Source organism: Oryctolagus cuniculus, chromosome 8, assembly GCF_051225735.1.
Source record: "Oryctolagus cuniculus isolate XC-2025 breed Fujian yellow rabbit chromosome 8, ASM5122573v1, whole genome shotgun sequence".
NCBI classification, from domain to species: domain Eukaryota; kingdom Metazoa; phylum Chordata; class Mammalia; order Lagomorpha; family Leporidae; genus Oryctolagus; species Oryctolagus cuniculus.
Genome location: NC_142874.1, coordinates 124,587,541 through 124,602,299, shown reverse-complemented (window position 1 = coordinate 124,602,299; position 14,759 = coordinate 124,587,541). Strand labels below are relative to the sequence as shown.

Below are 14,759 nucleotides of genomic sequence, written 5' to 3'. Positions count from 1 at the left end.
GCTGTTTTTTGTTAAGCCACCTGCAGTTCGTTATATTACATTTACTGACAGATGAAAATGGTATTCTATCACATTAAGTGTTTGAAGTCAATCATTCTGATTACTTTGAAAGGCCAACAGGAACAGGTGGAAAAAACTGTTTCTGCTTGGAGGAACAGGACCATGGACTCATATCTCCATAAGTGCCATCAATCACTATCATGCTTCTTATTAATCAAATCATTGAGAACTGCTTATTGTCACCATATTCAGGAAGAAATGCACAATAGACTACTGTCGGTTTCAGCAAAATACAAATATCTTTTGTTTGTCTTTGAAGGTAAATTCTGAAACAAATTGCCCTTGTTTTAAATCCAAATATTTCCTACTTCCAAAGAGTTCAACTAGAGATTTATAAAACCTGAAAATTCTCTTGTGCTTTCTCTTCCTTTGTTTCTAGTTGAAATCTTCGAAAGATCAGCTGAAGTGGGGCAGGTGGACTGAGCATCCTCAGAAGAAAGATTCATCCCACTCCAGGTATGTGGGTATTTCAGATATACTCTAATGTAAACTAAGCAGCTTAGGAGTTACATACGTTCACACAAGTAAATGATGGTTGTTATATAGTTTTTTCTACCCTCCTTTCTAACTGCTATACTATGTGAGAACAGACCTAACACACATGTTATTATAATAAACTATGGGAAAATATTTTTATCTGAAAATAAAGAGGCTCTGACGGTATATAAGAAAACTGATAAAATAGTAAAGAATAATTCCTTTCTCTGATTGAGCCAGACTGTTTTCTTCTTAATATACCAGTACTATAATAATAACTACCAGTAAGCTTTTATCCTGAATCAGGCATTGTCCTAAGTATAATTTATAATGTATAGTATTCCAGTCAATTCTCAGGACAACTATTATTTAAAATTACAACTTACGCAGTCACAAAGTAAGTGGCACAACTGGGACTTAAACCAAGCCTGATAGACTAACATAAGTTTGATAAATCACAGCATATATTGTGAAATATGTCTTTTCTGACAGCATACCACACTGAGGTGTACACTAATTAACACACCTTAATATGCAGTCTACTGGCCAGCGCCGCGGCTCAATAGGCTAATCCTCCATCTGCGGCACCAGCACCCCGGGTTCTAGTCCTGGTCAGGGCACCGGATTCTGTCCCGGTTGCTCCTCTTCCAGTCCAGCTCTCTGCTGTGGCCCAGGAGTGCAGTGGAAGACGGCTCAAGTGCTTGGGCCCTGCGCCCGCATGGGAGACCAGGAGGAACACCTGGCTCATGGCTTCAGATCAGTGTGGTGCACTGGCCGCAGCACACTGGCCACAGCAGCCATTGGGGGGTGAAACAACGGAAAAGGAAGACCTTCCTCTCTGTCTCTCTCACTGTCCACTCTGCTTGTCAAAAAAAAAAAAAATGCAGTTTACCTATATGATTTAACGTGTATTTTTTCTAAAGATGACAAGCCAACATGTACATATTTTATACAGAACTGAAATAAGAAAAATTGTAGTCATTGGACAATTATCTTTTATCTTTTTTATTCAAAATAATAAGTCTGCAGTATGTACTAAGGAAAATGATATAAAAATGAATAAAATATAATTCCTGTCCTTTAGGAATTTAGAAAAGGGGAACTAAGTAACAAAATCTTCAGTAGAATCAAGTTTGGGGCTAAGTCCATTTGGTTAAATAATAGACTCATAGCACACAGACAAGGAAAATCTTCTTTGCTTAAAAGAACATCAAGGGGTCAGCGCCGTGCCTCACTTGGTTAATCTTCCACCTGCAGCGCCGACATCCCATATGGAAGCCGGGTTCTAGTCCCGGTTGCTCCTCTTCCTGTCCAGCTCTCTGCTGTGGCCCGGGAGGGCAGTGGAGGATGGCCCAAGTGCTTGGGCCCTGCACCCACATGGGAGACCAGGAGGAAGCACCTGGCTCCTGCCTTCGGATCGGCACAGCGCACCAGCCATAGCGGTCATTTGGGTGGTGAACCAATGGAAGGAAGATCTTTCTCTCTGTCTCTGTCTCTCTCACTGCCTAACTCTGCCTGTCAAATAATTTTTTAAAAAAAAAGAACATCAAGAGGCTGGCATTGTAAAGCAAAAGATAATATTAAAGGTAAAGCTACCACTTGCAATGCTGGCATCCCATATGGGATGGCATCACTTCGAGTCCCTGCTGCTCCACTTCAGATCCAGCTCTCTGCTAATGCACCTGGGAAGGCAGCCAAAAATGGCCCAAGTGCTTGGGTTCATAAACCCATGTGTGAGACCCAGAAGCAGCTCCTGGATCCTACTTCGGTTGAGCCCAACCCTGGCTGTTGCTGCCATTTGGGGAGTGGACCAACAGATGGAAGATTTCTCTCTCTGTCTCACCCTCTCTCTTTCTGTGCCTTTGCCTTTCAGGTAGATAAGTCTTAAAAAAAAAAAAATTTATACAACCATGTTCTGTAAGTATCAGTATGCTGTTTTACCAAAGAGGCGGACTTTATGAATTAGAATAGAAATAAGGAAAAACTATTCCCTTCTTTCAATGCTAAAACTTCCTAAAATTTTGCCTTTCTTATGCAATCTTTCCCATCAATAATTCTCGACTCTCCTCTATTACTTCCACTCTGAAAAACAAAATGTGTTTTAGGCTTGAAGCAACCTTTTTACTCACTATAATAATGAAGTGAAATATTATAATTTTCACAAACCACTAGTTTCTTTTAAACTATACTTTCTAACAAAGTCAGTCATTTCCCAAAATATATCCTCTCCCACAATAGCATGCCTAATGGAAGCTGTATTTTTCCTTATCCCAGGAATCAGCAGAAAAAGATGAAAACTCTCCCACTGCTCGTGTTCATCAGCACTCTGAGTGCTTACTTCTCAGTAAGTACCCACCCAAACAAGCTTGATTTTTATGGATGAATAATCTTTAGCATGGACATAATGGAGGCTCCCAAAGCATAACTGGTAATTCCTATTTCCAATAAGTCTGACTTCTTCTGTTTTCTGTGAAACATAAGACGATAGATAAGTAAAGCAGAGAAAATAATTCATTCCATTTCAGCAAGATCTACAGAGTACTAACTCTATAACGAGTGTGATGAGATCTGCCAGATATGCAGAAGGCACATCTTATAGGGCCTTTAGGCCTGGAGGCAACATATGAATATGAACTCAAGCCTAAGTATGTCAGGAAACCTCAGCATTACTGGAGTGTCCCTGGGGAGTGGCACAACTATGGATTCTGGACAGAAGACAGATGGCAGATGACAAAAGTTGAGATAGGAAAACAAGCAGGAACCCATGCAGCAGTCCAGAAAAAAAATGATGGAGACTTGCTCTAAATGTCATCTATTAAGAACAAAAGACAAGAGTAGATTTAGGATACCTTTTGTGGATGAAGTCTACTGTAACTTCTGCTGGATTAGGTGTATAGTAAAAGAAAAAAAATGAACAAAAGAGTTTTTAGACAACTTAAATTTGAATGGCTATTAGATGTCAGGAAGGCAGTTGGATAGACATTGTCTGACATTCAGAAATAAGCCAAGAGTAAAGCTCATATTGAAAATGTATTTCAAGTCATGAGAACTTAACAGATAACCTCAGAAGAAAATGTAGGAAGTTTGGATACGATAGAGAAATTGGAGGTATCACAAAAGGGAACTAGAGTTTGGTTTCCAAATCTGAGAGATGATTATGAAGTAGACCACATCTTTAAAGATATTGAGGTCTAACGGGTGGGTGTTTGGCATAGTGGTTAGGGCACTGGTTGGGACATCATCATCCCATATCAGAGTGCCTGTGTTCAAGTTCTAGCTTCATTATCCATTCTAGCTTCCTGCTAATTCGGTCCTGAATAGAGAAGGTAATGGCTCATATTTTTTCTCTGCCACCCGTGTGGGAGACCAGGATGGCTCCTGACTTTAGTTCAATCCTGGTCCAGCCTGAACTGTTCCAGGCATTTGGGGAGTGAATCTCCAAGTGGAGAGGTATCTGTCTCCCTCTCCTTCTCCCTTTCTATTTTCTTCTTTATCTCTCTACCTTTCAAATAAAAATCAAAATAAATAATAAAATTTAAAAGTTTTGTTAAAAGATTAGAGTCTGCTGGGAAAGGAAGATCAAAATTATGAACCAAGGTTATACATACTATTACAACAACCATAATTGTCTCTAAGGTTATATACCCAGAGGCATTTATTCACTTTTATTTTGACAGATTTGAAGGAGGTTCCAGCAGTTGAATGTTCATTAATGGGATGAGACTGAAAATCCCTCAAATATTTTAACTGTAGAGAGTAGACAGAGAAGAGCCACTGAAAAGTAGATGGGATTTATTGGTGGATATTCTCATAATTTGTACTTGTCACATAATAACTCTCCCAACCGTCTTGAGCTTTTTCCCTGGATTCTAGTGCTGAGTTCTATGATTTTAGCAGAACTCTGAATCTAAGCTTAAAGGTATGGGCTTCAGTTCATCTCTAAAGTTGACCATCTATCCTGATGAATTTTGAGCAATTTAAACTCTTTCTGTAGGTCTCAATTTCCTATGTGTGAAATAGTAATATCAGTATGTTTTACAAGGATGTTGAAAGGTAAATTATGGTACATGTATTTATAAACTATAAAGCAGGGTATAAAAATAGAAATTATGACTGTAAAATTGTTCTCTATATATTACCTGATAAGACCTTAGGTACGAATATGCATGAGCATTATTTTTAATAAAATAAATTTGAATAAGAACCCCTGGTTACCAAACACATATACACTGAAAGAAACTGTAACCAACAATGATCATTATATTATTGAGGAGTGATGAAACCTGAGAGCTTACTCTGAGCACACCTTCACAACAGAGCCCAGAAATCCAGCCACCAAAAGAATCATCTCTTCCACAGGCTCAAAGAAAACTCTTCAAACTGCCCATGTTTCAGAAATCTTCCACTGAGAGAAAGAGTCTTGAAAGAATTCTAGCACAAGAAAACATTGACCTGATCCTTAGAAAATACAGAGATGTACCAGAGAGTAGCAAAACCCATAGCCAGAAAACACCAACTCTAGAGTTCTTGCAACAACTTAACTTTTGTGAGCTGATTTCAGGAAGCAGAGAGTCTGACCTCTCTCTCCTTATAAAATACTGGTTGCAGGAGGAGGAGGTTGTATTCTGGGGTGAGAGAAGGACCCCTGTTAAACACCAGGATTTTTTTTAAAAACTTTTATTTAATAAATTTCAAAAGTACAACTTTTGGATTATAGCAGCTTTTCCCCCCATAACCTCCCTCCCATCCACAACCATCCCATCTCCTACTCCCTCTCCCATCCCATTCTTCACTAAAATTCATTTTTAAGTATCTTTATATACAGAAGATCAACTTAGTATATACTAAGTAAAGATTTCAACAGTTTGCACCCACACAGATACACAAAGTATAAAGTACTGTTTGAGTACTAGTTTGACTGTTAATTAAATAGTACAACACATTAAGGACAGAGATCCTACATGGAGCGTAAGTGCACAGTGACTCCTGTTGTTGACTTAACAATTGACACTCTTGTTTATGACGTCAGTAATCACCCGAGGCTCTTGTCATGAGCTGCCAAGGCTATGGAAGCCTCTTGAGTTCACCGACTCCGATCTTATTTAAACAAGGTCATAGTCAAAGTGGAAGTTCTCTCCTCGCTTCAGAGAAAGGTAACTCCTGCTGTGATGGCCCGTTCTTTCCGCTGGGATCTCACTCACAGAGATCTTTCATTTAGGTCTTCTTTTTTTTTTTTTTTTTTTTTTCCTGAGTGTCTTGGCTTTCCATGCCTAAAATACTCTCATGGGCTCTTCAGCCAGATCCAAATGCCTTTCAGGCTGATTCTGAGGCCAGAGTGCTGTTTAGGACATCTGCCATTCTATGAGTCTGCTGTGTATCCCGCTTCCCATGTTGGATCATTCTCCCCTTTTTAGTTCTATCAGTTATTATTAGCAGACACTAGTCTTGTTTATGTGATCCCTTTGACTCTTAGACCTATCAGTATGATCAATTATGAACTGAAACTCTTCACTTTGACTAGTAAGATGGCATTAGTACATGCCACTTTACTAGGATTGATTTTGAATCTCCTGGCACGTTTCTAGTTGTAACATTAGGGGTAGGTCTGAATGAGCATGTGCCGAACTGTACATCTCCTCCCTCTCTTATTCTCACTCTTATGTTTAACAGGGATCACTTTCCAGTTAAATTTAAACACCTAAGAATAGTTGTGTGTTAAATAAAGAGTTCAACCAATGATATTAAGGAGAACAAAAAAAATACTAAAAGGAATAAAATAGTAAGTTGTTCCTTGACAGTCAGGACAAGGGCTGAACTAGTAATTATTTCTCATAGTGTCCATTTCACTTCTACAGGTATCCTTTTATTTAGGTGCTCAGTTAGTTGTCACAGATCAGGGAGAACATATGATATGGCCTGTTTGGGAATGGCTGAATTCACTCAACATGATGTTTTCCAGATTTCTCCATTTGGTTGCAAATGATCAGATTTCATTTTTTTTACTGCTGTATAGTATTCTATAGGGTACATGTCCCATAATTTCTTTATCCAGTCTTCTGTTGATGGGCATTTAGGTTGATTCCATGTCTTAGCTATTGTGAATTGAGCTGCAATAAACATTGAGGTGCAGACAGCTCTTTTATTTGCCAATTTAATTTCCTTTGGGTAAATTCCAAGGAGTGGGATGGCTGGGACATGTGGTAGGGTTATATTCAAGTTTCTGAGGAATCTCCAAACTGTTTCCATAGTGGCTTTACCAGTTTGCATTCCCACCAACAGTGGATTAGTGTGCCCTTTTCCCCACATCCTCACCAGCATCTGTTGTTAGTTGATTTCTGAATGCAAGCCATTCTAACCGAGGTGAGGTGCAACCTCATTGAAACACCAGGATTCTTGAAACATTCATGGAAATATTGTTAAACAATGAACTTGTATTATTAACATTTATTCATTCTTGAGATAATATTTGTAATAGGCATTGTAGTCAAAGGCTTATTAGCTTCACCAAGTAAATAGTTCAACACATAAAAAGTTAAAAGATCATACTCCAGTGGAAAACTTGACAGAAATTATTTATGATAATCAAATAAAAAATGTTCAACCTCACAATGAATTTGTTTTGGTGAAAAATTTTTTTAAATCTATGCACAGTTGTTTCACAATATATATTTTCATGAATTTTGTGTGCCAAAATAAATATTTCTTTTAATTCCATTTTATATGAAATTTTGAGGTACCCTCAAAGGCATTATTTAAAATACTGCTGCCTTCTTTTTTAGAAAAAGATTGCAGGTATTCAAATGGTTATAAAAATAGGTCAATTCTACGGAATTTAGCATGCTTCCTCATTTCAAAGAATTTTGACCTTGACTTCCTACTTCTTGTCCTTCTTGGCTCTTTTTCTATTCCTTTCATGACCAATTTTGTCCTCTTCTCCCTTGAAGGAATTTGGCAGTCCTCTAGTTACTTCAGGAATCTGCTTCCTTCCTTTCTTCCTCAGACCTGGAGCCACTTTGTCTGTCTCTTCTTCCCTCACTGAACTCCACCATACTCTCTTCTGGGTCCCCATGTCTTCTCCTTCACCTCTCTTCTTTGGCCCAAGGGTGAAGATGCTGTTTGGAATGCCCACATTCCATATCAGTTTGCTTGGGTTCAAGCCCCAGCTCTGCTCCCAATTCCACCTTTCTGCTAATGTGCACCCATTCAGACACGATGTGTAAACTTACAAAATCAGATGATTCATGAGGTCTGTAATTTTAACTTTGTTGGCATGGAAGTTAAAAGGCAATGTCTACTGTTATTCTTTAATTTATAAAGACTAAAATCTGTATCCCTGAGATATGAAGGAAGAAAAGACTGGGTAGGATAATTGGTTTGCTTGGTAAATTGGTTGTAATGGGTCTTGTTGTTGTTGGACTGTTTTGGTTTGGTTTGGTTTTTGATGATGCACATGAGGAGGTTGTGATAAAGAATGTGTTCCTGGATTTCAGTGGAATATCTTCAACTAAATTTTCATAAACAGGGGTACATCCAACTGAGATGTACTAATAACTAAATCATTTTCTACAAGAGAGAGAAGAGATCAATTACAAGCACAAAAATACAGATTAGCCAGTTGCCCTTCTAGGACTCACAGAAATATATATTTATCCCAGCTGGCCATAGAGTAGATAATGACAAAACTCTCTAATAGCAAGTCTTTCTTGATACTTGGTGACACTAGGAAGATATTCACCTGGCCCACTGAAATATGGTTTCTAAAACTCCACAAATACTGCTTATACCATGGTCAATAAAAAATAGGATTTCTTTTTCATTTTTTTCATGTTCTTTCTTTTCCATAGCTCAGTGAAGGTCAAAGAGTGAACTACCAACTATATTACAGAAGGAACCATCTCTCTCATAATCCTCGACTCAAATCTTATTACACATTATCACGTCCTTACAGATTGCCATATTATAACTCACAAAGTTACATTAGGTATTATTACAATAGTAAAAAATACAGACACTGTAAGAATAAGCATAGGTATAGGCCAAGTAAGTGGCCACATAAAGATAACCCCATAGACAACAATGGAGTCCCAGAAACTACCACTCAAATCCCATCTGTGAGTTCCACACCTACCATCAATGATTCTACCACCTCAGGCGTGACTCCTCTTATTCCAAATGTTCCCATCACATCGACAGGAAAAAATAATCCCACCACAGCCTCTTCTATAACTACATCAACGCCACCATCTTCTTCAGCCCCATCAGAGACTACAACTACCCCACCCACAGCTACTACAACCATATCAACAACAGCACCACCATTTTCAAGTACATCAGAGACTACAACTACCCCACCCACAGCTACTACAACCGTATCAACAACAGCACCACCATTTTCAAGTACATCAGAGACTGCAGCTACCCCACCTACAGCTACTACAGCCACATCAACAACAACACCATTTCCAAGTCTATCAGAGACTACAATTACCCCAACTACAGCTACTAAAGCCACATCAACACCACAACCTTCTTCAAATACACCAGAAGCCATATCTACACCTACTACCACACCTAACCCTTCCCCAGATATTCTTCCAAATGAATTTACAACTGTATCTACAGGCCAAAGTACTAGTCCAACCACTACTCAAACTACTCCTGATGAAAACAAAATGTTAACTTCTCTCCTAAATAGAATGATGGAATTACTTCTTAAAATGATAAATGGGTAAAAAGCTATAATGTGCTTTCTATAGCACCACTACATAATATACATTGTGAAATATATTAAAGATATGATATTAGTGAAAAAAAAATCTGGTGGCCAAGTCCAAATCAGGACTATGGCCCAACATTTTTGAGAGTATGTAATTGTTTAAACCTCATGGTTGACATTTATTGTATTGCATTTAAGTAAATGTAACTCTAATGTACTTGATTCTACCCTCTGTAAATCACAAAAGGACTTTCTTTGTATGTTCACATGGTATTCATAATACTTTACTATTAGTTCAATTCATTCATAATAATTCAATATAAAATATATTCAACAATGGAATGTTATTTAAACCTTGTAGACATACATTTGAATGTATTTGAAAGTAAACAAACTACTGTTTTAATGTAAAGTTTGAAAAATCATCTCTGAAAATAAACCCTGATTTTAACTAGTTGAAGAATGAAAATTAACTACCTGATGTATGGAGGTGCTGTTAATCTGGGATAGGGGTGTATTTTTATTTTTTTGTCACTACTACTAAGAACTCTGGTGATTTTACTTAGATTTTTTGCTAACTAATAAAGACTTTGAGTGGCATTCTACTTCCATTGTATATATTTGGAATTTCTTAACTTTCTTAGATTCTGACACTGGTGAAAAGTCCTAAACTGACATTCTTGGCAACTATTCCAGTAATCAGCCAGGTAACCTGGGAAGGGCATTCAATATCTCTCAACAACAGAATTTTTATCCTTCAAACATAGTGGTTAATTTACTTAGCCTAACCTATTAATAAATGCTTCAAACCTAAATTCTGTGTTTATCCTATGCTTCTCAATGAAGAATACTCGTTACCTTTTTTAATTATTTTAGAATACCAGCTGGTATGCACTGGGAATACCATGTCTTCACATAGCAGAAGACAAAGAGCCCACTTCCTCAAGTTCTTTTAATGGGCTCTAGTCTGCCCATGAGGGCACAACACTCATGATTTCATCAGCTCTTAAAAGATCCACCATTTAATACCACCCATTGGCGATCAACATATTCAGATCATCCAGAGAAGCTTACATATTTCATTTAGGCACACATTACAAAGGAAAAATGGATCTTAAAAAACACTGAAAGAGATTTTCATTTTGTATTAACAGATAGAATTCTTGTGGTTTTTAAAGACAAATGAGCTAATGAAGTTGAAACCACTGCTCTTAATGATACTAAATGTTTCCTATTGTAGCTATAACATATTATCAAAAATCACCACAAACATGCTGGCTTAAAGAACAAACATTTATTGTTTAGAGTTCTGAAGGCATTAAATCCTAAAATCAAGGTGTTTCCAGGACTTCATTCTTTCTGGAGGCTCTAGAAGATCAACTGTCTTATCCCAGTTTAAAGTCACCTATATTCCTTGGTCCAAGCTCTATCCCCCAACTTCAAAATCAGCAATATAGCATCTTCCAATATCTCCACTTTTGTCTTCACCTTCTTGCCTCTGACTCTCCCACCTCTTGCTTTTCCTTATAAGAGTCTTTGTGATGACATTGGGCTCACCTAAAAGATCTGGAGAATTTCTCCATCTCAAGGATCTTAATTAATCACATGTTAACGTTGATACATATATCCTTGGGAACAATTATCTTGTCCTCCACAATCCATCATCCTATCAAACACGCACTAATATGAGCAAACACAAGCACTGTTTTTCCTACTGGCACAGCCTGGTATGAATTTTTGACATTCAACTTAATGATAGCACAAATGGTAGGACTTGTCCATCTCTATTGGTATGTAAGATAATTCCTGAAAAAATGATATTATAAATTACTGATTGTGATGTTTATATTTAGAATCACACAGAAACACTTGAAATATATTAGAATTGAAAAAGATAATAAAAATGAAATCAGTGTGTATATAAATGTTTAGAAATGTATATAGTTTTATTAAAAATACCTAGTGCCAGGGCCAGCATTGTAGGTTGGTGAGTTATACCACTGGCTGCAATATCAACATCCCATGTGGGCACTAGTTCGAGTCCTTCCTGCTCTATTTCAAATCTAGCTCCCTACTATTGTACCTGGGAAGGCAGCAGAAGATGGTCCAAGTGCTTGGGATCCTGCACCCACATGGGAGACCTAGAAGAAGTTCCTGGCTCCTAGCTTCATCCTGACCCAGGCCTCAGAGGTTGGGCCATTTGGAGAAAGAACTAGCAGATGGAAGATCTCTCTCTCTCTCTCTCTCTCTCTCTCACTCCATTGCAAATAAATAAACTAAATCTTTTAAAAAAATTCCTAGTGCAATGCTCTTTAGAAGCATATGTTTTACAAAACTTCAGTATTAAAGAAATCCCATCAAATCTGGTGGGAAGGAACTCAACTTGGAAGACAAGGCCATGACAAGATGTGAAAAGACTGAAGGAAGCAGTGCTGTATCCTTCATAAATCAGAGTAGGAATCCCAGAGCCTGGAAGGTTCAGTCACAGTGGTCACCCAATTATAGAGAAACCATGTGTTCCTACAAAAACAAGAGAGGCTCTTAAACTCCTAAACCACGTAAACTCCTCAACAAAGAAAAGCCCAGGATCAGATGGCCTCACTGCAGAATTCTACCAGACTTTTAAAGAATGGATTCCAACTCTTCTCAAGCTATTCAAAACAATTGAAAGGGAGGAAATCTTCCCAAAGTTCTTCAATAAATCCAGCATCACCTTAATTCTGAAACCAGAAAAAGATACAACAGAGAGAAAAGTACAGACCAACATACCTGATGAACATAGATGCAAAAATCCTCAACAAAATACTACCTAATTGAATCCAACAACATATCAGAAAGATCATTCACTTGTAACAAGTAGATTTATTTCTGTTTTGCAGGGATGATTCAACATATGAAAATAAAAAATGTGATACATCAGGGCCAGCACTGTAGTGTAACAGATAAAGCTGCTGGCTGCAGTGCCAGCATCCCATAAAGGAACTGGTGCGGGTCCTAGCTTCTCCATTTCCAATCCAGCTCTCTGCTATGGCCTGGGAAAAAGTAGATAAATGATCCAAGTCCTTGGGCCCCTGAACCCACATGGGAGACCTGGAGGAAGCTCCAGGCTCCTGGCTTCAGATCAGCACAGCTCCAGCCATTGAGGCCAAATGGAGAGTTAACCAGCAGATGGAAGATCTTTCCCTCTCTCTCTCTGCCTCTCCTTCTCTCTGTGTAACTCTGAATTTCAAATAAATAAATCTTTAGAAAAAGTGATACATCATATTAACAAATCAAAGAACAAAAAAACATGTTATTATCTCAAGAGACACAGAGAAAGCATTTGATAAAATACAACACCATTTCATGATGAAAATCTTAAGAAAACTAGATATAGAAGGAATATTCCTCAACACAATCAAAGCAATTTATGACAAACCAACAGCTAGAATCTTACTGAATGGGGAAAAATTGAAAGCATTCTCACCTATAATCCAGAATCAGACAAGGATGCCCACTCTCACCATTGCTGTTAAATATAGTTATGGGAGTTTTATCCAGAGTCCTTAGGCAACAAAAAGAAATCAAAGGGATACAAATTGGGAAAGAGGAAGTCAAACTATCCCTATTTGCAGATTCATGTTTCAATATATAGGTGACCCATAAGTCTTCACTGAAAGACTATTGGAACTGATTATGAGTTTGGTAAAGTGGCATGAAATAAAATTAACACACAAAACTCGATAGACGATTATCTACCGGGGTCCGGCAAGATGGAATAGGAAGGGAGCACACTGATAGTCCGGGAAGAGACAGTTTAATAAAAGTGGAGATACTTCAGGTTCAAGGAAGAGTAGGGGAAGAAACAGCAGAGGAAACTCTTCTGGAACTAGTGATTCATGGTGGACCTGCGTGGAGGGTGCGGGAGCCCACGGCTCAGGACACCAGCCGCGGAATCTACGCACCAGCAATGGAACACGAGGTGAGCCAAATCTCAGTAGCCCAAGACACTGGTGGGAAAGTGGAAGGAGGAGTGTAGAGGGAATGAGACTTGAAGCCCTGTGGGGGAAAGTTGACCAGGCTAACTAGAGGAGGGAGGAAGAAAAAAAAAGGGACTGGTACGACACTAGTTTCTCTCTCTCCACTCACTCTCAATGGCGAGCAAGACAAAGAGCAGGCGCCATTTGGGACATACGTAGGGGCTGCGCCTGCCCTCAGCCAAGCAGAAAAACCTGACACTGGAGAGGGGGTGTGAAATAACAGGAGATTAGGACCTAGTGGAAACAGAATTAACCATGCCAAGCAACAAACACAGAAATCGAGGGAACAAGATCAACGATGACATTATGATGCCTCCAAATAAACAAAACACCCCAAGCCAAGATTATGAAGATGATGAGATAGAAAAAATGCAAGATACGGATTTCAAAAAATTTATGATAAGAACATTTAGAAGTTTTCAAAAGCAAATCCTTGAACTACAGAAATCCTTATTGGACAGGATTGAAAATCTCTCTCATGAAAATGAAATTTTAAGGAAGAATCAAAATGAAACGCAGAAACTAGTAGAACAGGAAAGTGTGATAGTGAAGAGAAATCAAAATGAAATGAAGAGCTCAATAGATCAAATGACAAACACATTAGAGAGCCTTAAAAACAGAATGGGTGAAGCAGAAGAGAGAATATCGGACTTAGAAGACAGAGAACAGGAAAGGATACAGTCAAACCAAAGAAAAGAAGAGGAAATTAGAAATCTAAAAAATATTGTTGGGAATCTACAGGATACTATTAAAAAAACCAACATTCGAGTTCTAGGAGTTCCTGAAGGCATGGAGAGAGAGAAAGGATTGGAAGGCCTTTTTAGTGAGATACTAGCAGAGAACTTTCCGGGTCTGGAGAAAGACAGAGACATCCTAGTACAGGAAGCTCATAGAACCCCCAGTAAACATGACCAAAAGAGATCCTCACCACGACACGTTGTAATTAAACTCACCACAGTGAAACATAAAGAAAAGATCCTAAAATGTGCAAGAGAGAAACGTCAGATTACTCTCAGAGGATCTCCAATCAGACTCACAGCTGACTTCTCATCAGAAACACTACAGGCTAGGAGGGAATGGCGAGACATAGCACAGGTGCTAAGAGAGAAAAATTGCCAGCCCAGAATATTATATCCTGCTAAGCTATCATTTGTGAATGAAGGTGAAATAAAGACCTTTCATAGCAAACAGAAATTGAAAGACTTTGTGGCCACTCGTCTGGCCCTGCAAAAGATACTTAAAGATGTGCTACACTCAGAAACACAGAAACACGGCCATCAATATGAAAGAAGGGAAAGGAAGAACACCTACCAGTAAAAGAGCATGGGAAGCTCAAAGCATATACTAGAAAATATCTCCGGGAAAATGGCAGGGCAAAGTCACTATGTATCAATAGTCACATTAAATGTGAATGGCCTGAACTGTCCAGTTAAAAGACACAGACTAGCTGACTGGCTTAAGGAACAGCACCCAACTATTTGTTGCCT

The 14,759-nt window shown here is 38.4% G+C and overlaps 1 protein-coding gene across 3 annotated transcripts in view; it reads left to right on the top strand.

The window, feature by feature from the left end:
- The first annotated feature begins 352 nt into the window (after positions 1-352).
- LOC100350344 (amelotin) overlaps positions 353-14,759 on the top strand; it is a 54,180-nt gene continuing 39,773 nt past the window's right edge. Inside the window, exons 1-3 of one of the 3 annotated variants that reach the window (XM_070047097.2) lie at positions 361-516; positions 2,812-2,881; positions 8,382-9,858. In XM_070047097.2, the coding sequence (XP_069903198.1) occupies positions 2,828-2,881; positions 8,382-9,269 (942 nt within the window). In that variant the 5' untranslated portion in view covers positions 361-516; positions 2,812-2,827 and the 3' untranslated portion in view covers positions 9,270-9,858. Of the gene's footprint in view, positions 517-2,811; positions 2,882-8,381; positions 9,859-11,320; positions 13,725-14,759 lie in introns of those variants that run through there. The other 2 variants (XR_016212132.1, XM_089302670.1) reach the window with 2 other exon arrangements.